The following is an 18,816-nucleotide window of genomic DNA, read 5'->3' as shown; positions in this document are numbered from 1 at the left end:
GGGAAATGACACAGAGGTGTCTCCTGACATCACCTTCAGTAATGCAGCAGCTTTGGAAAGAAAAGCCCTTCCTGCAGGGCTCAGGCTGGGCAGGGGGGCATGACTGGGCCCCTCCGTTTTCATGGGCAGTATTTTCTGAGACAGACCAGGGACAATCAAGGGGGTCAGTTCAGAAGGGTGCTGGGACTGCTGGGGTCCTTGTCCTGCTCCAGCTGACTTTACACCACACTAGAATATAGGCCGGAGTGGAGGCCAGAGACTTCTGGGCTCAGTCTCCAGGGTGCTGAGCAGATCTGTACCCTTGTAGGGTTGCGTGTGTTCAGTATCTCTTTAATGTACAGCCCTGCATGAAGAGTCCTGCGGTTCTCGGCTGCTCTGGAGGCAGAGGAGATGCCACAGGGCAGGTGGCTGTGACCCATTGGCACCCAAAATGAGGACTGGATAGGAACTTTTCATGGCCCACCCTGGCTGGTGGGACCCTGCCATGTTAGTTTACGGGCTGCTCTCTCAGCAATTAACGTTGGGGCTAATCCCCGCAGCGCCAGGGCAGTCGAGCTTAGCAGGGGCTGTCACCCCCTTACCACAGCTGTCCCCGCACGAGCACAGGGCTGGCGGCTGGTGTGCCCAGGGTAGTAAGGCCAGTAAAGGGGCGTTAGGATGGTCCGGCCAGTGTTTCCTGGCTTTGCCCAGCCATGCTGCCTCTGTGTCCTGTAGCTGTGCCAGCCCGAGAGGGTATGACATTGCCATCTCCTGCACAGGACACAGGGCAGCGGTCACAGCTCTCAAAGCTGCCCAGGTGACAGCCTAAGACATGGGACTGGCTCGCTGCGCTTGAAAGCCAGTAACCAGTCTGGACAGAGCGCTGGAGAGCTCACTTATCCTATTTCGTGTCTCTAGGGCTCCATCTTCTTCCCATTGCCGGATGGGACAGGCTTGCACTACCTCTTGCAAGGGACTGCTGAGGCCCCAAAATGTTCAGGGACCATTTTCCGGGAGGTACCGTGTAGGACTTCCTACACTGAGATCATCCCCGTCTCCAACTGGCTGAACAGACCACAGAGGTGAGTCCAGCCCAGGAGGTCTTATCCCACCAGCAATCCCTGCAGCAATTCCACTGCCTGGAAGCTTCCCTTCCTGCAAGCTTTCCACTCTCCTTGGCCATTTCTGACCATAGGTGTCTGGGATCACGCTATCTGCCTATCCAGACCCATCCTGGAGGGCTTTCCTCCAAGGTGGATGAGAGCTGGCTCCCACTGCCTGAAGGACGAGAGGGGCTGTGTTGTACCCCCCACCCAATGGGTATCCTATGGGAGTCCTTCCTGTTGCCTTTCACTGCATCCTTCTCGCCCACAGGTTCCTCGTGGTGGTGGACATCCTCAAACCAGAAAACCTGGAAAGCAGTTCTGTGCTGCAGGGGCTGGATTACATTGACGTGCCAGGCTCTGCCAAGAAGGACTACAAGCTCACATTCCTCTCCTACAAGGAAGGAGTCTTTAATGCAATGGTAAGTGTGGACATCAGGCTGTGGGGGCCCTTCAAGGAGCTGTTGGCTCACTGAGAAGCTCCATGCCTGCTTTCATACCTCCATGTGCCCACTGGTAGGATTGTGGGTGTCCTGGGTGGGTACTGAACAGCAGGCACCTCTCCACACATGTCAGTCTCTGCGAGGGTCCCACTGGGGGCTGCGAAGCACAGGTGGGTCAGGACATTGGCGGGGTGGGAGCAATGGGCAATTGGGAGAGTATCAAGGAGAAATACCACGCATGCTTTCCCCGGTCTTGCACTCTTCTCCGGTGGCTGCTTACAGCCATTCTTGGAGGTAGGGTGCTGAGCCTGGGGGGGCTCTTTGGGCTGCCTTAGCACAGCTGGTATATTGTTATGTGCAGAATGAGCAGCGCTTCCCTTTTTCTCTGACTCAGGTGACCTTCCTCAACGAGGTGACCGAGGAGTACTTGTTCTACATGGCGACTTTCAAGGCCACTGCTTCGGGACCCATCAGTACTGTTGAAATGAGCACCGCTGTTCGGCAGAGAGCATCTTCCACCGTCAAGGTGGACAACCCTCTGCCTGTCCCGGTGACGTTTGCCATAGATTGCAAAGTGCCTGACGTCAACGTTCCCCCGTATTTCACTGTTCCTGCGCAGTCGGAGGTAGGCGTAAAGCTCATCCGGTACGCTCTCTTCTCCCTGCAGCCTTTCTGGGAGTGGGTGCTCTTGAAGGGTTGATGCCCTACATAAACCATCTGGGCCTTCTTTCTGAGGGTGACAGCTCCCACCTGCTAATAATCTGGAGGGGAAGCAGTGCGTGAGAATACCCCTAGTGGGAACCGCCCTGCGCTGGTGGAGTCTGCCATGCTACCCCTTGTGATATGACCCCGTCAGGCCTCACGCAGCAGGTCCTTGTGACACATGCTCTTTATTTAGTGTGGGCATTTTCAGTTTAGAGTGGCTGCAGGGCATGCCCAGCCCGCTGGCAGGGTGTTTGCAGCCTGGATCGATAGGAGCTGTTCTGTCCCCTGGGGGAGTATAGGGGCATTTTAGGGTGGGAAGCTTCTGGGATAGTGCTGGAGGGCTCTCAGCTGTTGGGGACGGTCCCCCAAGTGAACTGTCCCCCAAATGCTGCAAGGATCTGCCCCAGAGAGAGTGAGTTAGAGAGAGGGAGGGTGCTGGGTTGCTTTCCAGTACTGTGTGAGCACATCAGGGACCGATTTCCCCCATCCCGGACCTTGCCTTCTCCATCTCTGCCTGACACAGTGGCTTTTCCCTTCATTCCTCCCAGGCTGACCTTGTCATTGAGTACCAGCCCGTGAAAATGGGTGAGAGCACCGGGCGCCTGGTGCTCCAGAGCAGCGATTTGGGCTCTTTCCACTACAACCTGCACCTGAAAGCCACCACGAACAGGCCAGAGAAGCCCCTCTACTTCTGCACCACGCTGGGCTCTAGTCAGACCATCACGACCAAAATCATGAATTACGCCCGACAGAAGACAGACTACCTCCTCCAGGTGAGCCCAGCCTGCCCTGGGCTCTTGCTGGGAGGTGGTTCATCTTGCCAGCATCAGCCCTCTCCGTCAGGGGATCCTGGCCCTCTAGCTTGGCCTGGCATCGCCAGGGTAGCCATGTGAGCCCAGGGATCTTCCCACCAACGCTGGGCTTGTTTCCAGATGGACTGTCCTTACTTGCAGACCCCGTCTCTGCTGCCCTCATTGGAGCTGCTTTTGCAGGTTCCGTGGTGCCTGGGCTTCCACCTTAACCCCCAGCTCTGGCAGTAAGGTCTCTTGGGGTTTGGGCACAGGGTTGTCCCCCCTGGGCAGCCCCCATGGCCATCCATCGTGGGCACTCACCAGGGGTATGGTGTAGGGGTGAAAATGTGCAGGGACAGGAAAGGGACAGGGACCCTGGCGAATGTGATGGTGGGAACCTTTGGTGCTGGTTCTGCTTTTGTGACCCATCCCCACCACGGTCTCTTCTCTCCCCCGTGCAGACCAACTGCGTCAACTTCCAGACGGAGAAGACCATCAACGTGGCTCCCGCCAGCCCCGGGGGCTCGGAGGTGAGCGTGGAGGTGACCTACGAGCCTTGCCAGCTGGGCGAAGCCAGGGCCACGCTGCAGCTCTCCTCCCCGCTTGGGGGGGAGTACAGCATCCCCCTCTTCGGCCTGGCCCTCCCGCCCAAGCCCCAGGGCCCCTTCCTCATCAAGGCCGGCGGCACCACCTCCATCCCCTTCAAGAACATCTTCCTCCAGCCCACGGCTTTCCAGTACACGGTGGAGCACCCGGCCTTCACCGTCAGGGCCCCGGAGAGCCTGCGCCCCAAGAAAACCGCCTTCATCACCGTCTCCTTCGAGGGCGGCCCCGGCCCTGTCACCAGCAAGATGGTGGTCTCCTGCCCCGGGGGGGCTGGCGTCTCCTGGGTCTACTACCTCCGCGGCCTCCCCCCTCACAAGTGACCTTTGCCTGCCCCCCCCCGTTAATAATTAAAACTGAAAGGAGGCGGTAATTAACTCGGTTTGGAATAATCCCAGCGTGTCCCACGGAGGCGGTGCTGAGGCGGCCTCCGGGCCGCGCGGGGGCGCTGTGCGGCGCGGAGGGGTCACGTGGGGCGGGCCGGGAGGTCACGTGGCCGCCGGTGGCGGCGGCGGCGGCGGGCGGCGGGGCGGGGTGGGGTGGGGAGGGGGCGGCGGCGGGGCCATGAACGCCGAGCGGGACCTGGCGCCGCTGGCGCCCAGCGTGGTGCGGGCGCTGAACGACAAGCTGTACGAGAAGAGGAAGGTGGCGGCCCTGGAGATCGAGAAGTGAGAAGCCGGGGGTGGTTCCGGGAACCGGGAGGGGGGGAACGGGGGCGGTGCCGGTCAGGGCTACCCCGGTGGGGACCGGCCTGCCCTCCCGGGGGGGCCGGACCTGGGGCTGCCTGCGGCCCCCCGGGTGGTGGGAACCGGTACGGGATGCTGGGGGGCGGGTGGGGGTCCCGCCGTGCAGCTGTGGGTCCGGTGGTGGGAGGGGACTGGCCCGGCGCCCCGGTGGGGCTTCGGGGGGAGGGGGTCACCCCGGAGGGTCCGGGGGAGGGCTTCATCTCAGGGGGACCCGGAGGGTCCAGTGGGAAGGGATCGGCCCCGGGGAGACACGGTGGGTCCGGGGGAAGGGGTCGCCCCGCAGGGAAGGGGTCACCTCCGAGGGGACTGGTCACTTCAGGGGGAGCCGGGGGAGGGGGGTCATCCCGGGGGGTCTAGGGTATACCAGTGGCCCTGAAGCCCAGGGAAGGCTCTCAGGTGGCGGGGTGACCCTGTTGGGGGACAGTGCCCAGGCAGGAGGGGCTGTCCCCCAGAGCCACTCCGTGCCTCCCATCCCCGCGCCACCGGAGTTCATCCCCGAGCCCGTCGGTGTCCGGGCTCAAGTGGGGACCCGGGTACCTGTTCCCAGCCTGGCAGAACGCCCGGTGTGACGGCGAGTCCCCAGTGCCATGGGGATAAGCACATGAGCAGCGTCACTTTAGAAACCCATCGGCAGCACGGCACTTGCCCCTCTGCCAGGCTCGTGGAGGCGGACGGCTCCGTGCCCAGCCCTGCCCGTACCTGGGGGACACGAGGGTCTCTCCGGGCAGCAGGCTGGGGTGGCCGTGCCCATCAGCCTGGCTTCATTCCCTCATGGTGTGATGCCTTTCTCATCCCGTGGTGCCTTTCTTCCTGCGCAGAGGTGCTTCAGAGCACCCCAGGTGAAGGTCATCTGGCATGGCCGTGTCCCCTCTGGTGTTGCCCCTCTGTGTCTTGTCACCCTCGCTGTGGTGCTCTGGGTGCTCTCTGCTGCTCCAGGCCACGGCTTTGCCTGGGAAGGGTTGTGTCCTTGCTGGGCACTGCCTGATCCCTCCGCTCACGGAGGAGATGCGAAGCGTCCCCTCGGGGGACAGCCCAGCACAGGGCTGGGAACGAGGATCGGAGCTGGAGGGTGACTTTAAGGCAGGAGATGGGTCTACGGCAAGCCTGCGAGGGGAGCGGCCGCCGGCGACGGGGGGACGGAGCCTCTCTGCTGAGGTTTCAGCAGGAGACATGGGAGAGTTGTGGAGTGGGTGCCTTGAAAGAGGACAGTCCCACATGGGTGCGCAGGCAGTGGAGAAAAATGGCTTTTGGGACGGGATGAGTGTTTGCTCAGGTGCAAAGCCAACGCATCCAGCTCCTTCTGCTCCGTATTTACCTTTTCCTCGTTTTCTCCCTTCCTCACGGGAATAGTTTGTTAATGGTGGGTGGTGGCGGACGCACTGTACTGTCCACAGCTCCAGCCTCGGGGAGGCTTCAGTACCTGCCCCTTTGCTGCCGCTGTCAGGGTGATACTCCTTGTCTTGTCCGAGCAGCTCTGCTCCGACTGATTCTGCCCCAGGAGGAGGGTTTTGTGGTTCGTTTACGCCAACCAAAGTCTGATTTGGGATAAACCAGTTCAACCAATCAAGCTGGAAAAACCCAGTTTGGGAAGGGTGTGAGGAGGAGGAAGGTAAGGGCTGGCTATTTCTGCAGATACATGGATTTAGATCAGCTTAAACCTGTTGCAGAACAGCTCCAGCACTGTCTCTCCTGTGTCTACAGCGTTAAGCGAGGAGGGATTTGCTGCCTCTCAGCTCAGGGACCTCCTCGTCCTCTGGCCGGTGACATGGGAGCAGCTCCCGCTGCCTGCAGGCTCTGACGCTGCTCATTGCTTTTCCTTGCCTTTTGCCTCGTTAATTAAATCTTGAGCCCTTTAAGCTTTTGAAGGAAGTCTGTAAATGCTCTGTTTGTTAAATCTAGGCGGTAAAAGGATTGCCCCGGCGATCCGTGCTGCTCGAGCTCAGTGTGTTCCTGCTGCTGGGGCAGGACTGGAGATGGAGCTGTTTGCCCTAATGCAGCTGGGTGTGAGAGTGGGTCAGGCTGGAACTGCTGGAGAACTCGGTTTCGGAGTGAGAAAAGCAAGCAGGGGGATGTGGGATGTCCCCAGGGAGAAGAGGGGCAGCTGCAGGGTGAAAACAGAGCTGGTTTGGGGGAAAAAGTTTGTAAATATCTCCTATAGCGATTTTCCTGGATTCTAAAGTGGGTGACTGGCTGGTGGCACCTGTCTTGGAGAAAGCAGCCTGAGATTCAGTGTAGTCCCCAAAAAAACCCTGCGTGGAATTAGGTAGTGGAAACTCTTGCACCTTCGTTGAAGATTAAGGTAAAGAGCCTTATTGAGGCTGAGATCATGAGACGTCTGGATCTGCTTTACGGATAGATGCCAAAGAAGAAATGGGGGAAAAAAAAGCAGCATTGCATTGGCCGGGAATCGAACCCGGGCCTCCCGCGTGGCAGGCGAGAATTCTACCACTGAACCACCAATGCTCCAGCTGTTTGCTGCTGCCTGCGCTGCTGCCTGCACAGCTGCCTGCACAGCTGCCTGCACCTCCCCAGCTGGCCGCTGGCTCTGCCGCAGGGAGGGCCGGGGCTGCAGGGCCGGTTGGGTGACATGGGACCTTCGAGGCGGTGGCGTGGGCCAGAGCGGGGTTACAGGTCTCTTCGTTACAGCGTGGCTGATGCGTTAAATACCTCCAGGTAATGAGCCGCGGGGTTCGGAGGAGGAGCAGGTGTTGCGTGTGGAAGCTTTCCCTGCTTTTTGTTAGGACTTGTCACCATATAATAGAATTATAGAATGGTTGGGGTTGGAAGGGACCTTAAAGCCCACCCAGTGCCACCCCCTGCCCTGGGCAGGGACACCTCCCACCACACCACATTGCTCCAAGCCCCGTCCAGCCTGGCCTTGAACCCCTCCAGGGATGGGGCAGCCACAGCTTCCCTGGGCACAGCATCAGCTGAAGCAACGTGCGGGTGGCTGCGAGGGTCCAAAATCTTGGTCTGGTTGGCAACAATTCCCCTCTGAGCCACCAGCGTTCCTGGTGTGTGCCCACTGGGTCTCTGCTGCCGTCTCGTGCCGTGTCAGGCGTAAACGACCCTCGTCCCCCACCCTGTTGGAGAGGGTGTTTGGAGACATCATGACAAGCACACAGCCAGGGCGAGGTGGCCCTGGGGAGCTCATGCTGGGCTGGGGGTTCATGAAGGGTGTTGGAGGCTGGAGGAGGGCAGCGAGCTGCTGTTGGAGGTGAGTGGGGAGGAGGGGAGAGCTCTGGTTTCTCTTGTGGGTTCCGTGACTGTTCCCAGTTTCGGTACTGCTTTCTCCGGCATTTGTTGTGGCCAGAAATCGCTGATGGACAGAGTTTCTGATGGCTGTGGGGAGCCGAGCCCCCGAGTTTTTTGTATCGCACAGAACCTAAAGCCCCCTGGGCGCTTTCCTCTTCTCTCCCCAGGCTGGTGCGAGAGTTTGTGGCTCAGAACAACACGTCTCAAATCAAACACGTCATCCAGATCCTCTCGCAGGAGTTCGCGCTCTCCCAGCATCCCCACAGCCGGAAAGGGGGACTCATTGGCCTGGCTGCTTGCTCCATCGCCCTGGGCAAGGTAGGTGCAGGTGGGGGATTTTTTTGGGGTTATGCGGGTTGCAGTGGGAGAATGGCGCATCCTCCCGGGTCAGCGTGATGGGGAGACTTGGGCTGGCAGGCCCTGGCTGCTCCCTGCGTTGCAGCATACGCTTGGGTTGTGTTTGAGTGTCCTCAACACACCCAGCCATGTCCTTTGGGCACAGGAGTGCTTTCGGGCCTGGGTCCCGTCTTGGCATCTCCCTAGACGTGGTTTAAGTGCCTCTGTCCATCCTCTGTCTCCAGCAGCTGGATTACACTCAGCAGGTCGAGTACTAATTTGCGTTAATGGAGCGGAGAAGAGGCACAGCCCTTCCGTCTCCCCCCGGTCCGGCTCAGCCAGCTCTGGCAGCGCGGGCACGGCCTTTGGGAAGCGGGACCGAGGTATGGCCAAAGGGTGACAGGGTCGTATTCAAAGTCACCAAGTGGTGTAAGGTGTCGAGCTGCGTTAGCCTGAGCTAACAGCTTTCTCTTGGGCTTGGCAGAAGTTTTACTTGCAGAACACGTGGATTGCTTGGTCCTGTTCTGGAGGCGTTATGTTGATGCCTCTTGCGTGGGAAGTCAGACAATTTCTGTCCCAGTTAAGGTCTTTCTCTATAACTCTCCTCTCATTAACAAGACCGAGCTCAGGAAGTTGCCTCCTGGGCTGTGCCGGAGCATCCCAATCCCCGTGGAGGGGAGCACAGACTCTGCAGGTTACAGCTCCATCAGGCTTTTGATTCAAACCACACGGCTGGTTTTTGAAAGCGCATGCAAGGGAAGGAGTAGTTTTGCTCCATAGTACGTCAGAGAAAGCAGAGGGCTCAGGAAGGGCAGGCTGCGCCTGTCAGAAGAGCTACGAGATAGATTTTAATCCCTTTATTCCTCTTCTAACGAGAGTCATGGTCAGCCTAGACAGGTTCTTTGGAGCTTGATGGCTTTTATTCTAACTGTCTTTATGCTGGAGGCTTCTGAGCGGCGCTCCTGTCTTCCTTCTCTTGCAGAGCGGGGGGACAGACACTCTGTCCTGCCAGAGCTGCCCACGCAGCTGGCTCTGGGAGGTTTAGGAGTTGTTTTTTGTGGCCTTGAAGGGACCCTGATAAAACTTGAACTCTTTAATGTGCTAGTCTGCATGTTGTTGACTTTCTTACCATCTCCTTTACTAGACATTCAGGAAACACTAGCCTTTTTCCCTAAAGTAGGGAGTTTTTAACTTCAAAACAAGCCAACCTTCCGCCTCTCCCTCTGGGTTTGTCTGAAACTCCTGCAGAAGTCTTTTGGGCTGGGGGTGGCCTCACAAATGACTATATTTGCATGTGGGCAGCGTGAGGGTCAGCCTAGCGTGGCTCTTTCGTGATGCACGAGGACAAACTTCAGCGTGTAAAATGAATCTTGCCTGGGAATCAGAGCCCTGCAGCCACTTCATCCAACAGATTTGTCCAGCTTAACTCCACCGGCTGTTGCGGCTCCTTGTCCATGAGCAGCTCCACAGGCTGAAACTGCTCCTGTTCTGGTAGCTGCTGTTCTACTTTGCTCTGTGAGACCCCCCTGCAGTGCTGCCTCCAGCGCTGGGGCACCAACAGCAAAAGGACACGGAGCTGTTGGAGCGGGGCCAGAGGAGGCCCCGGAGATGCTGGGAGGGCTGGAGCCCCTCTGCTGGGAGGACAGGCTGAGAGAGCTGGGGGGGTTCAGCCTGGAGAAGAGAAGGCTCCGGGGAGACCTTCCAGCCCCTGCCAGGCCCTAAAGGGGCTCCAGGAAAGCTGGGGAGGGACTCTGGATAAGGGAGGGGAGCCATGGGACGAGGGGGAAGGGGTTTAAACTGGAAGAGGGGAGATTTAGGTGAGATCTGAGGCAGGAATTGTTTGCTGTGAGGGTGGTGAGCCCCTGGCCCAGGTTGCCCAGAGAAGCTGTGGCTGCCCCATCCCTGGAGGTGTTCAAGGCCAGGCTGGACGGGGCTTGGAGCAACGTGGTGTGGTGGGAGGTGTCCCTGCCCAGGGCAGGGGGTTGATCTTTGAGGTCCCTTCTAACTCTGACCAATGACCATGGCTGAGTTGGTGTTTCTGGAGACAACAGGGCAGAAAGGTGCTTTGGGCACTGCCGGTTGCCTGTCTTTTTGCAAAGCCTGTATCACCAGCTCCTCCGTGCTGCCCAGCTCGGGCCACTACAAAGAGTAGCCCAAGACACCAAGGGTTTCTTTGCTTAACTGAAGGCGCAGGTGGGCTTGGTCTGTCGCTGCCTGGGATGTTCTCCTTGGTGAGTTTACACCAAAACCAGGAGGCAGATTGGGATAAATCCTGGCCGATGGCTGAGCGCTGCGAGGGCTGGTGACAGCTAGCTTTGCTGGGATCTGCCTCACCTCCTGCCTGCAGGGCAGAGGGAGGCAGGGACTGATTTCCCTGTGGGCCAGTCTCCAGCACAGATGAGCAGGAGGCAGCCCCTCTTGCTTTGAAGGGCACTCGAGTGCTTGAATAACTGCCCAAACTTCTTGCACGTCTCTGGGAATCAAAACCAGCCGAGTACAGCTGCAGCAATCGCTTCAGTTGCTGGCGTAGACTCCCGTGAAACAATTTTTCAGCTTGCTCAGGTCGCTCTCGCTGTACCTGTATAATAAAATTCAATGATTTCATTGATAACGTTCAAAAATTCATTAATAAATCCTGTCCAGCGTAGGTGCACAAAGCCATCGTGGGCCTGAATTTTTGCTGTATGTTCTAGGGCAGCGCCACCTCTCCCTGCGTCACGGTCCCCAACTAACCGGTCTCCTCCTGTCCTCCAGGACTCTGGGCTCTACCTGAAGGAGCTGATTGAGCCCGTGCTGACATGTTTCAATGACGCCGATAGTCGGTTGCGGTACTACGCTTGCGAGGCTCTCTATAACATTGTCAAGGTGGCCAGGGGCTCTGTCCTCCCGCACTTCAACGTGCTCTTCGATGGCCTTAGCAAGGTAAGAAGCTTCGTCTCAACCCCCGTGTGCTTTTCTTTGCCACAGTGGACATCCAAGGCTCATTCCCTAGTCCTCTTCTTCTCTGGGTCAAACCAATCAAGTTGTCCGTGGTCTTCGTTCCAAGTAAACTGGTTTACGTTGACCCAGGCAGGTCTGAAGGACAGAATGAGCAGTTTCTGCAGCAGCACAGCGGCTGCTGATGTTGTGGGTGCTGCAGTCCGCTGTAAGATGTCTTGTTCTGCGTCCTCACCTCCAGGATGTATTTTTCTGCTCCTTGTTGGGTGGTAGTAGAAAATGAGGCCGACAGAAGTGCTGCAGGCAGGGTGGCTCTGCGGCACTACAGCTTTGTGGAGTCTGTAGGGTCAAAACCACATCTACGTATGCCTGTCATTCCAGCTTTTCACTGGCAACTTGTATTTCTCCGCCACTTGAGAGCATGGCTGCTGGCCCATGAGAACCTGCGTAGCTGGGGGAGGTGATGGATGCTTGATATTCCCCTTAGGAAGTCTCTCAGGAGGATTTGTTGGAGCCTATTGAGGAGTTGAGATAAAGGGACTTCTCCGTGTCCGTCCCTGTAATGCCAAAGGAGAGGAACAGTCCCGTGAGCCTGCTGGGAGCTCCCCTGCAGCACGAGGAGCAGACCTGGGACCTGTTGCTGCAATGGCTCTTGTTTCTGTCCTTCACAGCTGGCTGCTGATCCTGACCCGAACGTCAAAAGCGGCTCTGAGCTCCTCGACCGGCTTCTCAAGGTATTTTTCCCCTTCTGCCAGAGAATCCTTGGGGCAGGCTGCACGCACATCCTGGCTGTGGGGACGTGTCGGTCCCCGAGGCTGCAGCTGCTAAAACCGTCCCAGCTCAGTCCTGCGGCTACCGTCAAAGCATTTCTTTCTCTCACCGGCCGTGGCCTCTGAGAGTGAGGGGCTGGTAGGTTATCGCAGAGCCACGTGTGCATTCACCTCTTGGGAGCTGGCTGTCTGGGGAAGCAAGGTTTTGGTCTGAGCGGGGTCACAGCCCGGTCCCAGAGGCTCTTCCTCCCTTGCCCAAGCGAGCAGCGGTGTGAGCGGAGCTGCTCTGCTGCCGCTTTCGGGGTGGGGAGCTCGCTTCCCCTTCCTCTTCTGCCTGCCCATGGGGGTTTTTTTTTTAACTCTTTCAGACCTCCCGGTTCCTTTTCTGCTACTCAGAGGCAACTGGCTCCCTGCCAGGTCCTGTCCCCAACTCACCCCTGGCTCCTTCTCGTTAGCACAGCGGTTAACGCAGTCTCCGCATCGCCTGCTGCAAACCTTCCCGCTGGGAAGGAAGCAGCAAAATCCACCCAGCGTGTAGGAAGAGCTTGAAAGGAAAGCCAGGGAGGGCTCTCCCACCCCTGACACGTGTGGTTACATCAAAGGGGGTTGCTTATGTGCGCCATGGAGGTGCTTCCCCCGCCTGCACCGGCCTCCTGTTGAGCCAGGCTGGCACGCAGCAGGCAGGAGCCTCCCTCTCTGGGTGCCGCTTTGCCTTAGTCCGTGCCCGAGGGGGATTACTCGCTCATCGCCTGAATAAACCGCGTGATTCCTTCTCCCCGGGTCTCCTGACCCGCAGAGCCGTGCATCAACTACTTGTCATCTTTTTCCTGTCATCTGCCTTAAAAAAAAAAAAAAAAAAAAAAAAAAAAAAAGGCTGGGCGTGGGGTGGTGGCCATCCCTCCTAACACCTTCTGCTTGGCCTCTGCAGGACATCGTGACAGAGAGCAACCAGTTTGACTTGGTAGGCTTCATCCCACTGCTGCGCGAGAGGATTTATTCCAACAACCAGTACGCCCGCCAGTTCATCATATCCTGGGTAGGTACACACCCGCGCCACGCGTGCCTGCCGGTCTGAACTCCAAAATACCGTGACCCGTCGCCATCCCGTGTCTGGGCAAACAGACGATACCCACGGCGCTGTGTGAACTCAGGCACCTGAATTTACTTGGGCGGAGTTTTTAAGCCGGCGGAGTTTTTTCGCCTTGCTGCTTTAAAATGCCAGCACCTTGCCACCTCGCTGTTACAGTCGCAGGGTCGTCGTACTGCGCTTCTGCCAACCTGGTTCAGGACGTTGATGGCCAAGTTAGAAAATACGGTCAAAGCGATGCTTGTATAAGTAAGATACACTGTCATCTAGAGGTTACGGTCTCCCAAGGGACAGTGCCAGACTGTTTTCCATCACCCAGTGGTGATGGAGGGATGTTGGTTTCCAGGAGACAAAGCATCTCTACTTGCTTTATCCTTTCTGTGCAAGGTGGGAGCTCTCGGTGCCTGGCCGGGGTCTGGGGAGGGATGTGTCCCTCTGCGCTCTCTCTTTCAGCCATGCTGTTTGCCATCCTGGGTCTGTCTGCATGCGTCTGCCCAGTCGTTCCCGATCCCTGCTCTTGTTTTACAGAGCTGTGATTGGAAATGGAGCAATGCTGCAGGCTGATCCCCCTGTGCTAGCCCAGCTTCTTTCCGAGATGGACAACTTCACGCTGTCCTCTTGCCTTCCCCCCATCCCACAACAGCTCGGCTCTGAATTCCTCAGCGTCACGCCAGATTTGTGCCGGTGATGTTAGTTAGCTTCTCCAAAACTCATCTCTTCTTTCTTATTCCTCCCCTGAGCTAGATCCTGGTCTTAGAGTCTGTGCCTGACATCAACCTCTTGGATTACCTGCCAGAAATCCTGGACGGGCTCTTCCAGATCCTGGGAGACAACAGCAAGGAGATACGGAAAATGTGAGTGTGGGGCCAGGCATGAGAGCTGCGTCTTCCTCACTGTCTGTCCGTCACCCTCTTCGTTTGTTTGCCACTCGTCTGTATAACAGCAGCGAAACCCCCCCGCGGGTGGTGGGGGACAGAGCAATCTGGCTGGCTTAGTCGGTGGATCAAAGTGTCCTTGGCCAGGGCCTTCCTTCCCCGGCTTGTTGTGGCTGGCGTGGCTGCAGAGGACACCGCGGTCTGTGCTGCGGGGCAAACAGTTTTGGCTGGGTTGAGCTGTTGCCTTGCCAGCCCTTGCACCCGGGATGGGAGCCGCAGAGGCTCACGTGTGCTTCTGGGATGGGGTGGGAGCGCTGCGAGCAAGCTTGCAGCATGCGAGCCTCTCTCAGCGAGGTGGAGCACCAACCCAGCATCTCCGGCGTGGAGAAGAGGAGCAAGCAATGCGAGCTCGCTCCTCCGATCCGTTGCTGGGCTCAAGACAGAGGCATTTGGGAGCACAGCGGTGGCTGGATGCTCTCGGGGAGTAACTGGACCTGTTTTGTAGGGCACTGGTAAGTGGTGAGACCAGCCTGGGTCTGCTCCGCTGGAGAGCCCTCCTGGATCCTCCCTGCTGCTTTCTTTCCCGTTGTCCACATGTCAAGGAACAAGCACTGAAGGCTTTGGGTGTCACCCGCTCCCCATCCCAGGCATAGCCCCGTCTCAGCAGAGCCTGGGGGGCTGTTAGGGGAGTTGTGGGAAGGTGCGGGGGCTCCGGGTGGTCGTCACCTCCATCCTCGCAGCTCTGTGCGGTCTCTGCTTGGGGCAGGGTGAGCTCATCAGCCTCGTCCTCCCTGGCTGTCCCCACCAGCGTCCTTTCTGTTATGGTTTGAAAAACTCACAATAATTTATTGTCATTTAGACAATTATTCCCTCTCATCTGATGAGCCCTCCTCACCTGGGAAGGGGAATCGGGGAAAACAAGGAAACCCAAGGAATGAAATATAAATAGATTTAGTAGGATAAGCCTAAATAATTAACATGAATAATACTAAATAAATAATACTAAAGAAGCAGTATTGATCCTGATATCGAGGACCATACCCAGCCCGTTCCCCAGCAGAAGCCGTGCACTCCCCGCAGGGACAGCCAATGTGGGACCCTGCGAGCGCTGCGGCTGCGGGAGGAAGGGAAGGGCTCAGGGCTGCGGCACCGGGGCGAGGAGTGCTCAGGATGGCAGCCATCAGGGGAGGGAGAGAGAGAGAGAGAGAACTCCTCAGCAAACTTCCTAATTTATACTGAATGTGCCGTTCATGGTATGAAATAAACCCATTGGCAGCTTGGGGCAATGCCTGGGTCTTGCCGTCCCTCATCCCCGCACCTCGAAAACACCGAGACCTTGAAACCTGCACCCCAGAGCTGGAGATGAATATTGTCACCAATTCAGGCACTACAGTCTCCTAAAAGTGCGGTTTTCCCAGGCATTAGAAGCGAAATTAGTCCTGGGTGGCTCAAACCAGGACGCTTTCTCTGTGTGCGTGTAGACTGGGCTCCGTAACTTCCCCGTCCAAGGCGACCGAGCGCTCACCGGCCGCTCTGCCTCTCTGCAGGTGCGAGGTGGCTCTCGGGGAGTTCCTCAAGGAGATCAAGAAGAATCCTTCCAGCGTCAAGTTCGCAGAAATGGCCAATATCCTGGTGATCCACTGCCAGGCGGCGGGTGAGTGCGCAGGACCAAGCCGTAGCATCTGCTTCCGGGTTTGTGGTGCTGACCATAGGTTCGGGCCAGGAGTTTTCCAGTGGGCCGTTCACCAGCTTGCCCACTTGCCCTTTCTTTTGCCATCGTGCATCCAAATCCTGCTGAAAGTGGGGACAGGCAGCTCTCCCACAGTTGGCACTGCTCTTGTACTGCTCCATCAACCTCAAATGCAGGTCCAGCATCCTCCTGAAGCGGAGGTAAAAAGTGAAATATCTGGCATTTGTGGATATCCGGCATATCTAGAAGGACCTCCTTAGGGCTTATCTTACCCTCTGGTGGCACTAGGTGCGTAGGCAGGACGGTTAAACGTGACGTGCTGACGCTTTGTGGTCGTGCTGCGCTGCAGCTCCTGCGGGTCTGCCGTGTAGACGGTGGCGGAGGGTGACAGCGGCAGCTGGATTTGTTTCCCGAGAAGGATCTTGTCCCCGAGCTGTGCCTGTCGAGCTTAAACTGCTCTTTAAACATTGCTGAACAGGAGTGGGTTTCTTACAGGATGAAAAAATGGAAATAAACCGAGGCTGCTTGCTCTTGATTAAACCGATGCCTGATGAATTTACACTGTTTAAGCCTAAAATGTGGCCTTGGCATCGCTGACTGCCTCAGCAACGCTCCCTTGTTCAGGACTTGGGGAGGTTAATAAAAGCCCAGCTCTAGGAGCGGTGCTTGACCCAGACACACGACTGCTACGGGTGTGACGGGGGAGACACCCTTCTGCATTGGGAAGCTTGACGGGATACTTGTAACTGAGGAAACCTGGATTATGGGTTGAACTGGGTTAACTCTGAAACCTAATGATTGAGTTTAATCTCAGCCTCCTGGCAGATTCAGGTTTTACCGATCTCCTCTGGGACTGAACTGTCCCAGACTAGGGTCTGTCTGGACTCGTGACTCTGGATGGAGCAGAGGCAGCTCCCTGGTGAGCATCCCCATCCCCTCACCATGCTTCGCTTCGACTTAGTCATTAAATTGACTTGAAAAAGATCATTTATAGTTAAACATTTAGTGTTTTGCTACATAACACGGGAAGAGAATAGCCCACCTCTCCTGCGGTGGCTGGTTTGGGAGCAGCAGGTGGAGGTTGCTCAGCAGCCGGTGCTGTCCTTTCCCTCACCTCTGCTCCTCCCATGTCTTCCAGATGACCTGATCCAGCTGACAGCCATGTGCTGGATGCGGGAGTTCATCCAGCTGGCTGGCCGGGTGATGCTGCCTTACTCCTCAGGGATCCTGACCGCTGTCCTGCCGTGTCTCTCCTACGACGATCGCAAGAAGAGTATCCTTGTAACTCGGAGCTGCTCCCATTCCTGCTACAGCACCCTGCAGGGAAGCGCCTGGTTCCTGTCCCTGGGGCACAGGGCCAGGAGAAGTCCTCCCACCAAGTGCTAAAACCTTCACCGGCCCTTTAGATGTGACGGGGGTTGCAGTAGCTGGGCTGGGGCAGCCTTGGTGGGGCTGCGGTGGCTTCTGCGTGACTAGCCAGTTGTGGCACCTGGCCGCCTGTGGGACTGTGTGTTCCTTACACTGCCTCCACTCAGACATCAAGGAGGTGGCCAACGTGTGCAACCAGAGCCTGATGAAGCTGGTGATCCCAGAGGATGATGAAATGGATGAGGCCAAGCAGTCGATGACCCTCCCAGTAGAGCCCACCTCGGAGGAGTGCCTCTCCAAGCCAGAGGCAGCGTCCAGTGGTGAGTCCCCGTTGGTCTGGGCCATTAGAGGTGTGGTGAAGGTCAAGGGAGGGTCCTCAAGAGAAATTCTTGGGTTGCTTTGGTGTCCTGGGACAGCTCAGGGCACATGGCACCTCTGTGCTTTCTTTGAGCTTTGGAGTCCTGTTTAGCAGATGATCCTCTGCTGAGACAGACGCGGTTGGTGCTGTCTGCGTAGAGGGTCCCTCATCCAGCCTGGAGCCCAAGCGGTGCTGCAGTCCCTGGTGAGCATCCCCATCCCCTCACCATGCTTCTTCGCTTTGACTTAGTCATTAAATTGACTTGAAAAAGATCATTTATAGTTAAACATTTAGTGTCTCGCTAAGTAATACGGGAAGAGAATAGCCCCCCTCTCCTGCAGTGGCTGGTTTGGGAGCAGCTACCATCAGCCAGAGGAGAGCTCAGAGAGCTGTGTTAGTCCTGGGAGAGCATCAATACGTGCATGGAGGATGTGTGTGCGGGGAAAGGGTAGGGAACAGAAAGGGGAAGAATTTTGGGTCCTTTCCAAACTCACGATGCTTTTGATATCTTCGTGTGGGCATTGTCCCAGTCCTAAAATTTCCAGAACAGAAGAGGCAAAAGGTTGCAAGTGGGATGGGAGACTCGGAAGAGTGGTCCAGTGAGAAGAAACTAAATGGAGAAGGTCCTGGTGGACCGATGCCCGAACACAGCAGCAGCTTTAGCCTTCCAGCATCCCCTTGATGCTGTTATCGAGATGCTACTTCTGGCACATATTTTTTTTTTTTTTTCTTTTTTTGTCCAGGCGTGTGAAACGTGTGTAACATCGAAATCACGTGGACTAATTCATTGTATTCTGGGGCTACACGTTCAGCAGCGTGCTCTTCTGCAACGTGCCCACAAGCGGCTTTTTGGAAAATCCTGCCGTGAGAGGGGGCGGGAAGGTGGGAATTAAAAGGCTGAAGGGTGTTCTCGTACAACAGCGGCTGGGTCGAGGCGGAGGAGGCAGGGAGCTGCGTGGGGCAGGCAGGAGCAGGCAGCAGGGCAGGCAGGAGTGGGCAGGCAGGAGCAGGCAGGGCAGCATTGGTGGTTCAGTGGTAGAATTCTCGCCTGCCACGCGGGAGGCCCGGGTTCGATTCCCGGCCAATGCAGCAGTTCCTTCCTTTTCTGGAGGGGAAAAATGAAGGGCTGTAGCACAACAGCGAAATATTTTCTTTTTTATTCCTTATTTGTCCCGAGAATACTTCCTTTTATTAAAATTTCTTCCAGAGGAGCTTTAAAACGTGAACAGACAGTTGAATTGCTTTACTCTCTATCCCTCTGGGGCCGGATCGCACCTGGAAGCGGGCAGGACCAGACAAACCTGCGATGCCTTTGCGTGACAGACTCTCAGCTCTGCGCCCTGGTTGTGCTGATGTGGTAGCGCCACTCAACGTGTCATAGAGGCAGTTGGCACAAGGGGGCATGAGGAATCAAGTTTATCCTCCGGTGCTTTGTCACCGTGCTTATGAGACCTGGCTTTAGTACGGAGCAGAGGTTGGAAAGCTGTTTGGGTCGCTTGGATTCCACGTGGAGTCATGCCACAGGAGAGCTGGCCAGGTGGAGATGTCCTGGGTTGGATTCAGCCTTTCCTGTGCTTGTGCGGTATCTCTAGGCTTTGCAATCTGGACTCCGCAGTCCTAAACTCCTTCTTCAAGAATGGTTCAAACTATGAGAAGGGTGTCTCCAGGTCTCCATTACGGAGGAGAGCCAGTTTGGGGCAGAGGTCTGAAGCTACACAACCTGCATTTTGCTGGGTAGGTGCAGCCTTGTACCAGCTTTGTCCTTTAGCA

General features: G+C 57.0%; 2 protein-coding genes and 2 non-coding genes across 5 annotated transcripts in view; 3 read left to right on the top strand and 1 right to left on the bottom strand.

Moving 5' to 3' along the window:
- The window catches only part of HYDIN (HYDIN axonemal central pair apparatus protein), a 188,174-nt gene extending 184,175 nt beyond the window's left edge, over window positions 1-3,999 (top strand). The window contains exons 81-85 of the mRNA XM_074583386.1: window positions 898-1,061; window positions 1,354-1,504; window positions 1,920-2,150; window positions 2,779-3,003; window positions 3,483-3,999. Coding sequence (XP_074439487.1) covers window positions 898-1,061; window positions 1,354-1,504; window positions 1,920-2,150; window positions 2,779-3,003; window positions 3,483-3,947 — 1,236 coding nt within the window. The 3' untranslated portion in view covers window positions 3,948-3,999. The remainder of the gene's footprint in view (window positions 1-897; window positions 1,062-1,353; window positions 1,505-1,919; window positions 2,151-2,778; window positions 3,004-3,482) is intronic.
- A 155-nt stretch (window positions 4,000-4,154) lies between these two features.
- The window catches only part of VAC14 (VAC14 component of PIKFYVE complex), a 70,641-nt gene continuing 55,979 nt past the window's right edge, over window positions 4,155-18,816 (top strand). Inside the window, exons 1-9 of one of the 2 annotated variants that reach the window (XM_074583387.1) lie at window positions 4,155-4,292; window positions 7,793-7,943; window positions 10,716-10,883; window positions 11,570-11,632; window positions 12,597-12,704; window positions 13,500-13,609; window positions 15,178-15,284; window positions 16,459-16,593; window positions 16,856-17,008. In XM_074583387.1, coding sequence (XP_074439488.1) covers window positions 4,189-4,292; window positions 7,793-7,943; window positions 10,716-10,883; window positions 11,570-11,632; window positions 12,597-12,704; window positions 13,500-13,609; window positions 15,178-15,284; window positions 16,459-16,593; window positions 16,856-17,008 — 1,099 coding nt within the window. In that variant the 5' untranslated portion in view covers window positions 4,155-4,188. Of the gene's footprint in view, window positions 4,293-7,792; window positions 7,944-8,210; window positions 8,345-10,715; window positions 10,884-11,569; window positions 11,633-12,596; window positions 12,705-13,499; window positions 13,610-15,177; window positions 15,285-16,458; window positions 16,594-16,855; window positions 17,009-18,816 lie in introns of those variants that run through there. The other variant, XM_074583388.1, reaches the window with a different exon arrangement.
- TRNAG-GCC (transfer RNA glycine (anticodon GCC)) lies at window positions 6,763-6,833 on the bottom strand. Its single transcript has one exon. It is a non-coding gene; the product is annotated as a tRNA-Gly (tRNA).
- Window positions 18,065-18,135, top strand: TRNAG-GCC (transfer RNA glycine (anticodon GCC)). The gene has a single exon. It is a non-coding gene; the product is annotated as a tRNA-Gly (tRNA).

This window comes from Larus michahellis, chromosome 4 (assembly GCF_964199755.1).
Source record: "Larus michahellis chromosome 4, bLarMic1.1, whole genome shotgun sequence".
Classification (NCBI taxonomy): Eukaryota; Metazoa; Chordata; class Aves; order Charadriiformes; family Laridae; genus Larus; species Larus michahellis.
The sequence above is the reverse complement of the archived record's forward strand: the minus strand, read 5'-3'. Positions and strand labels throughout refer to the sequence as shown.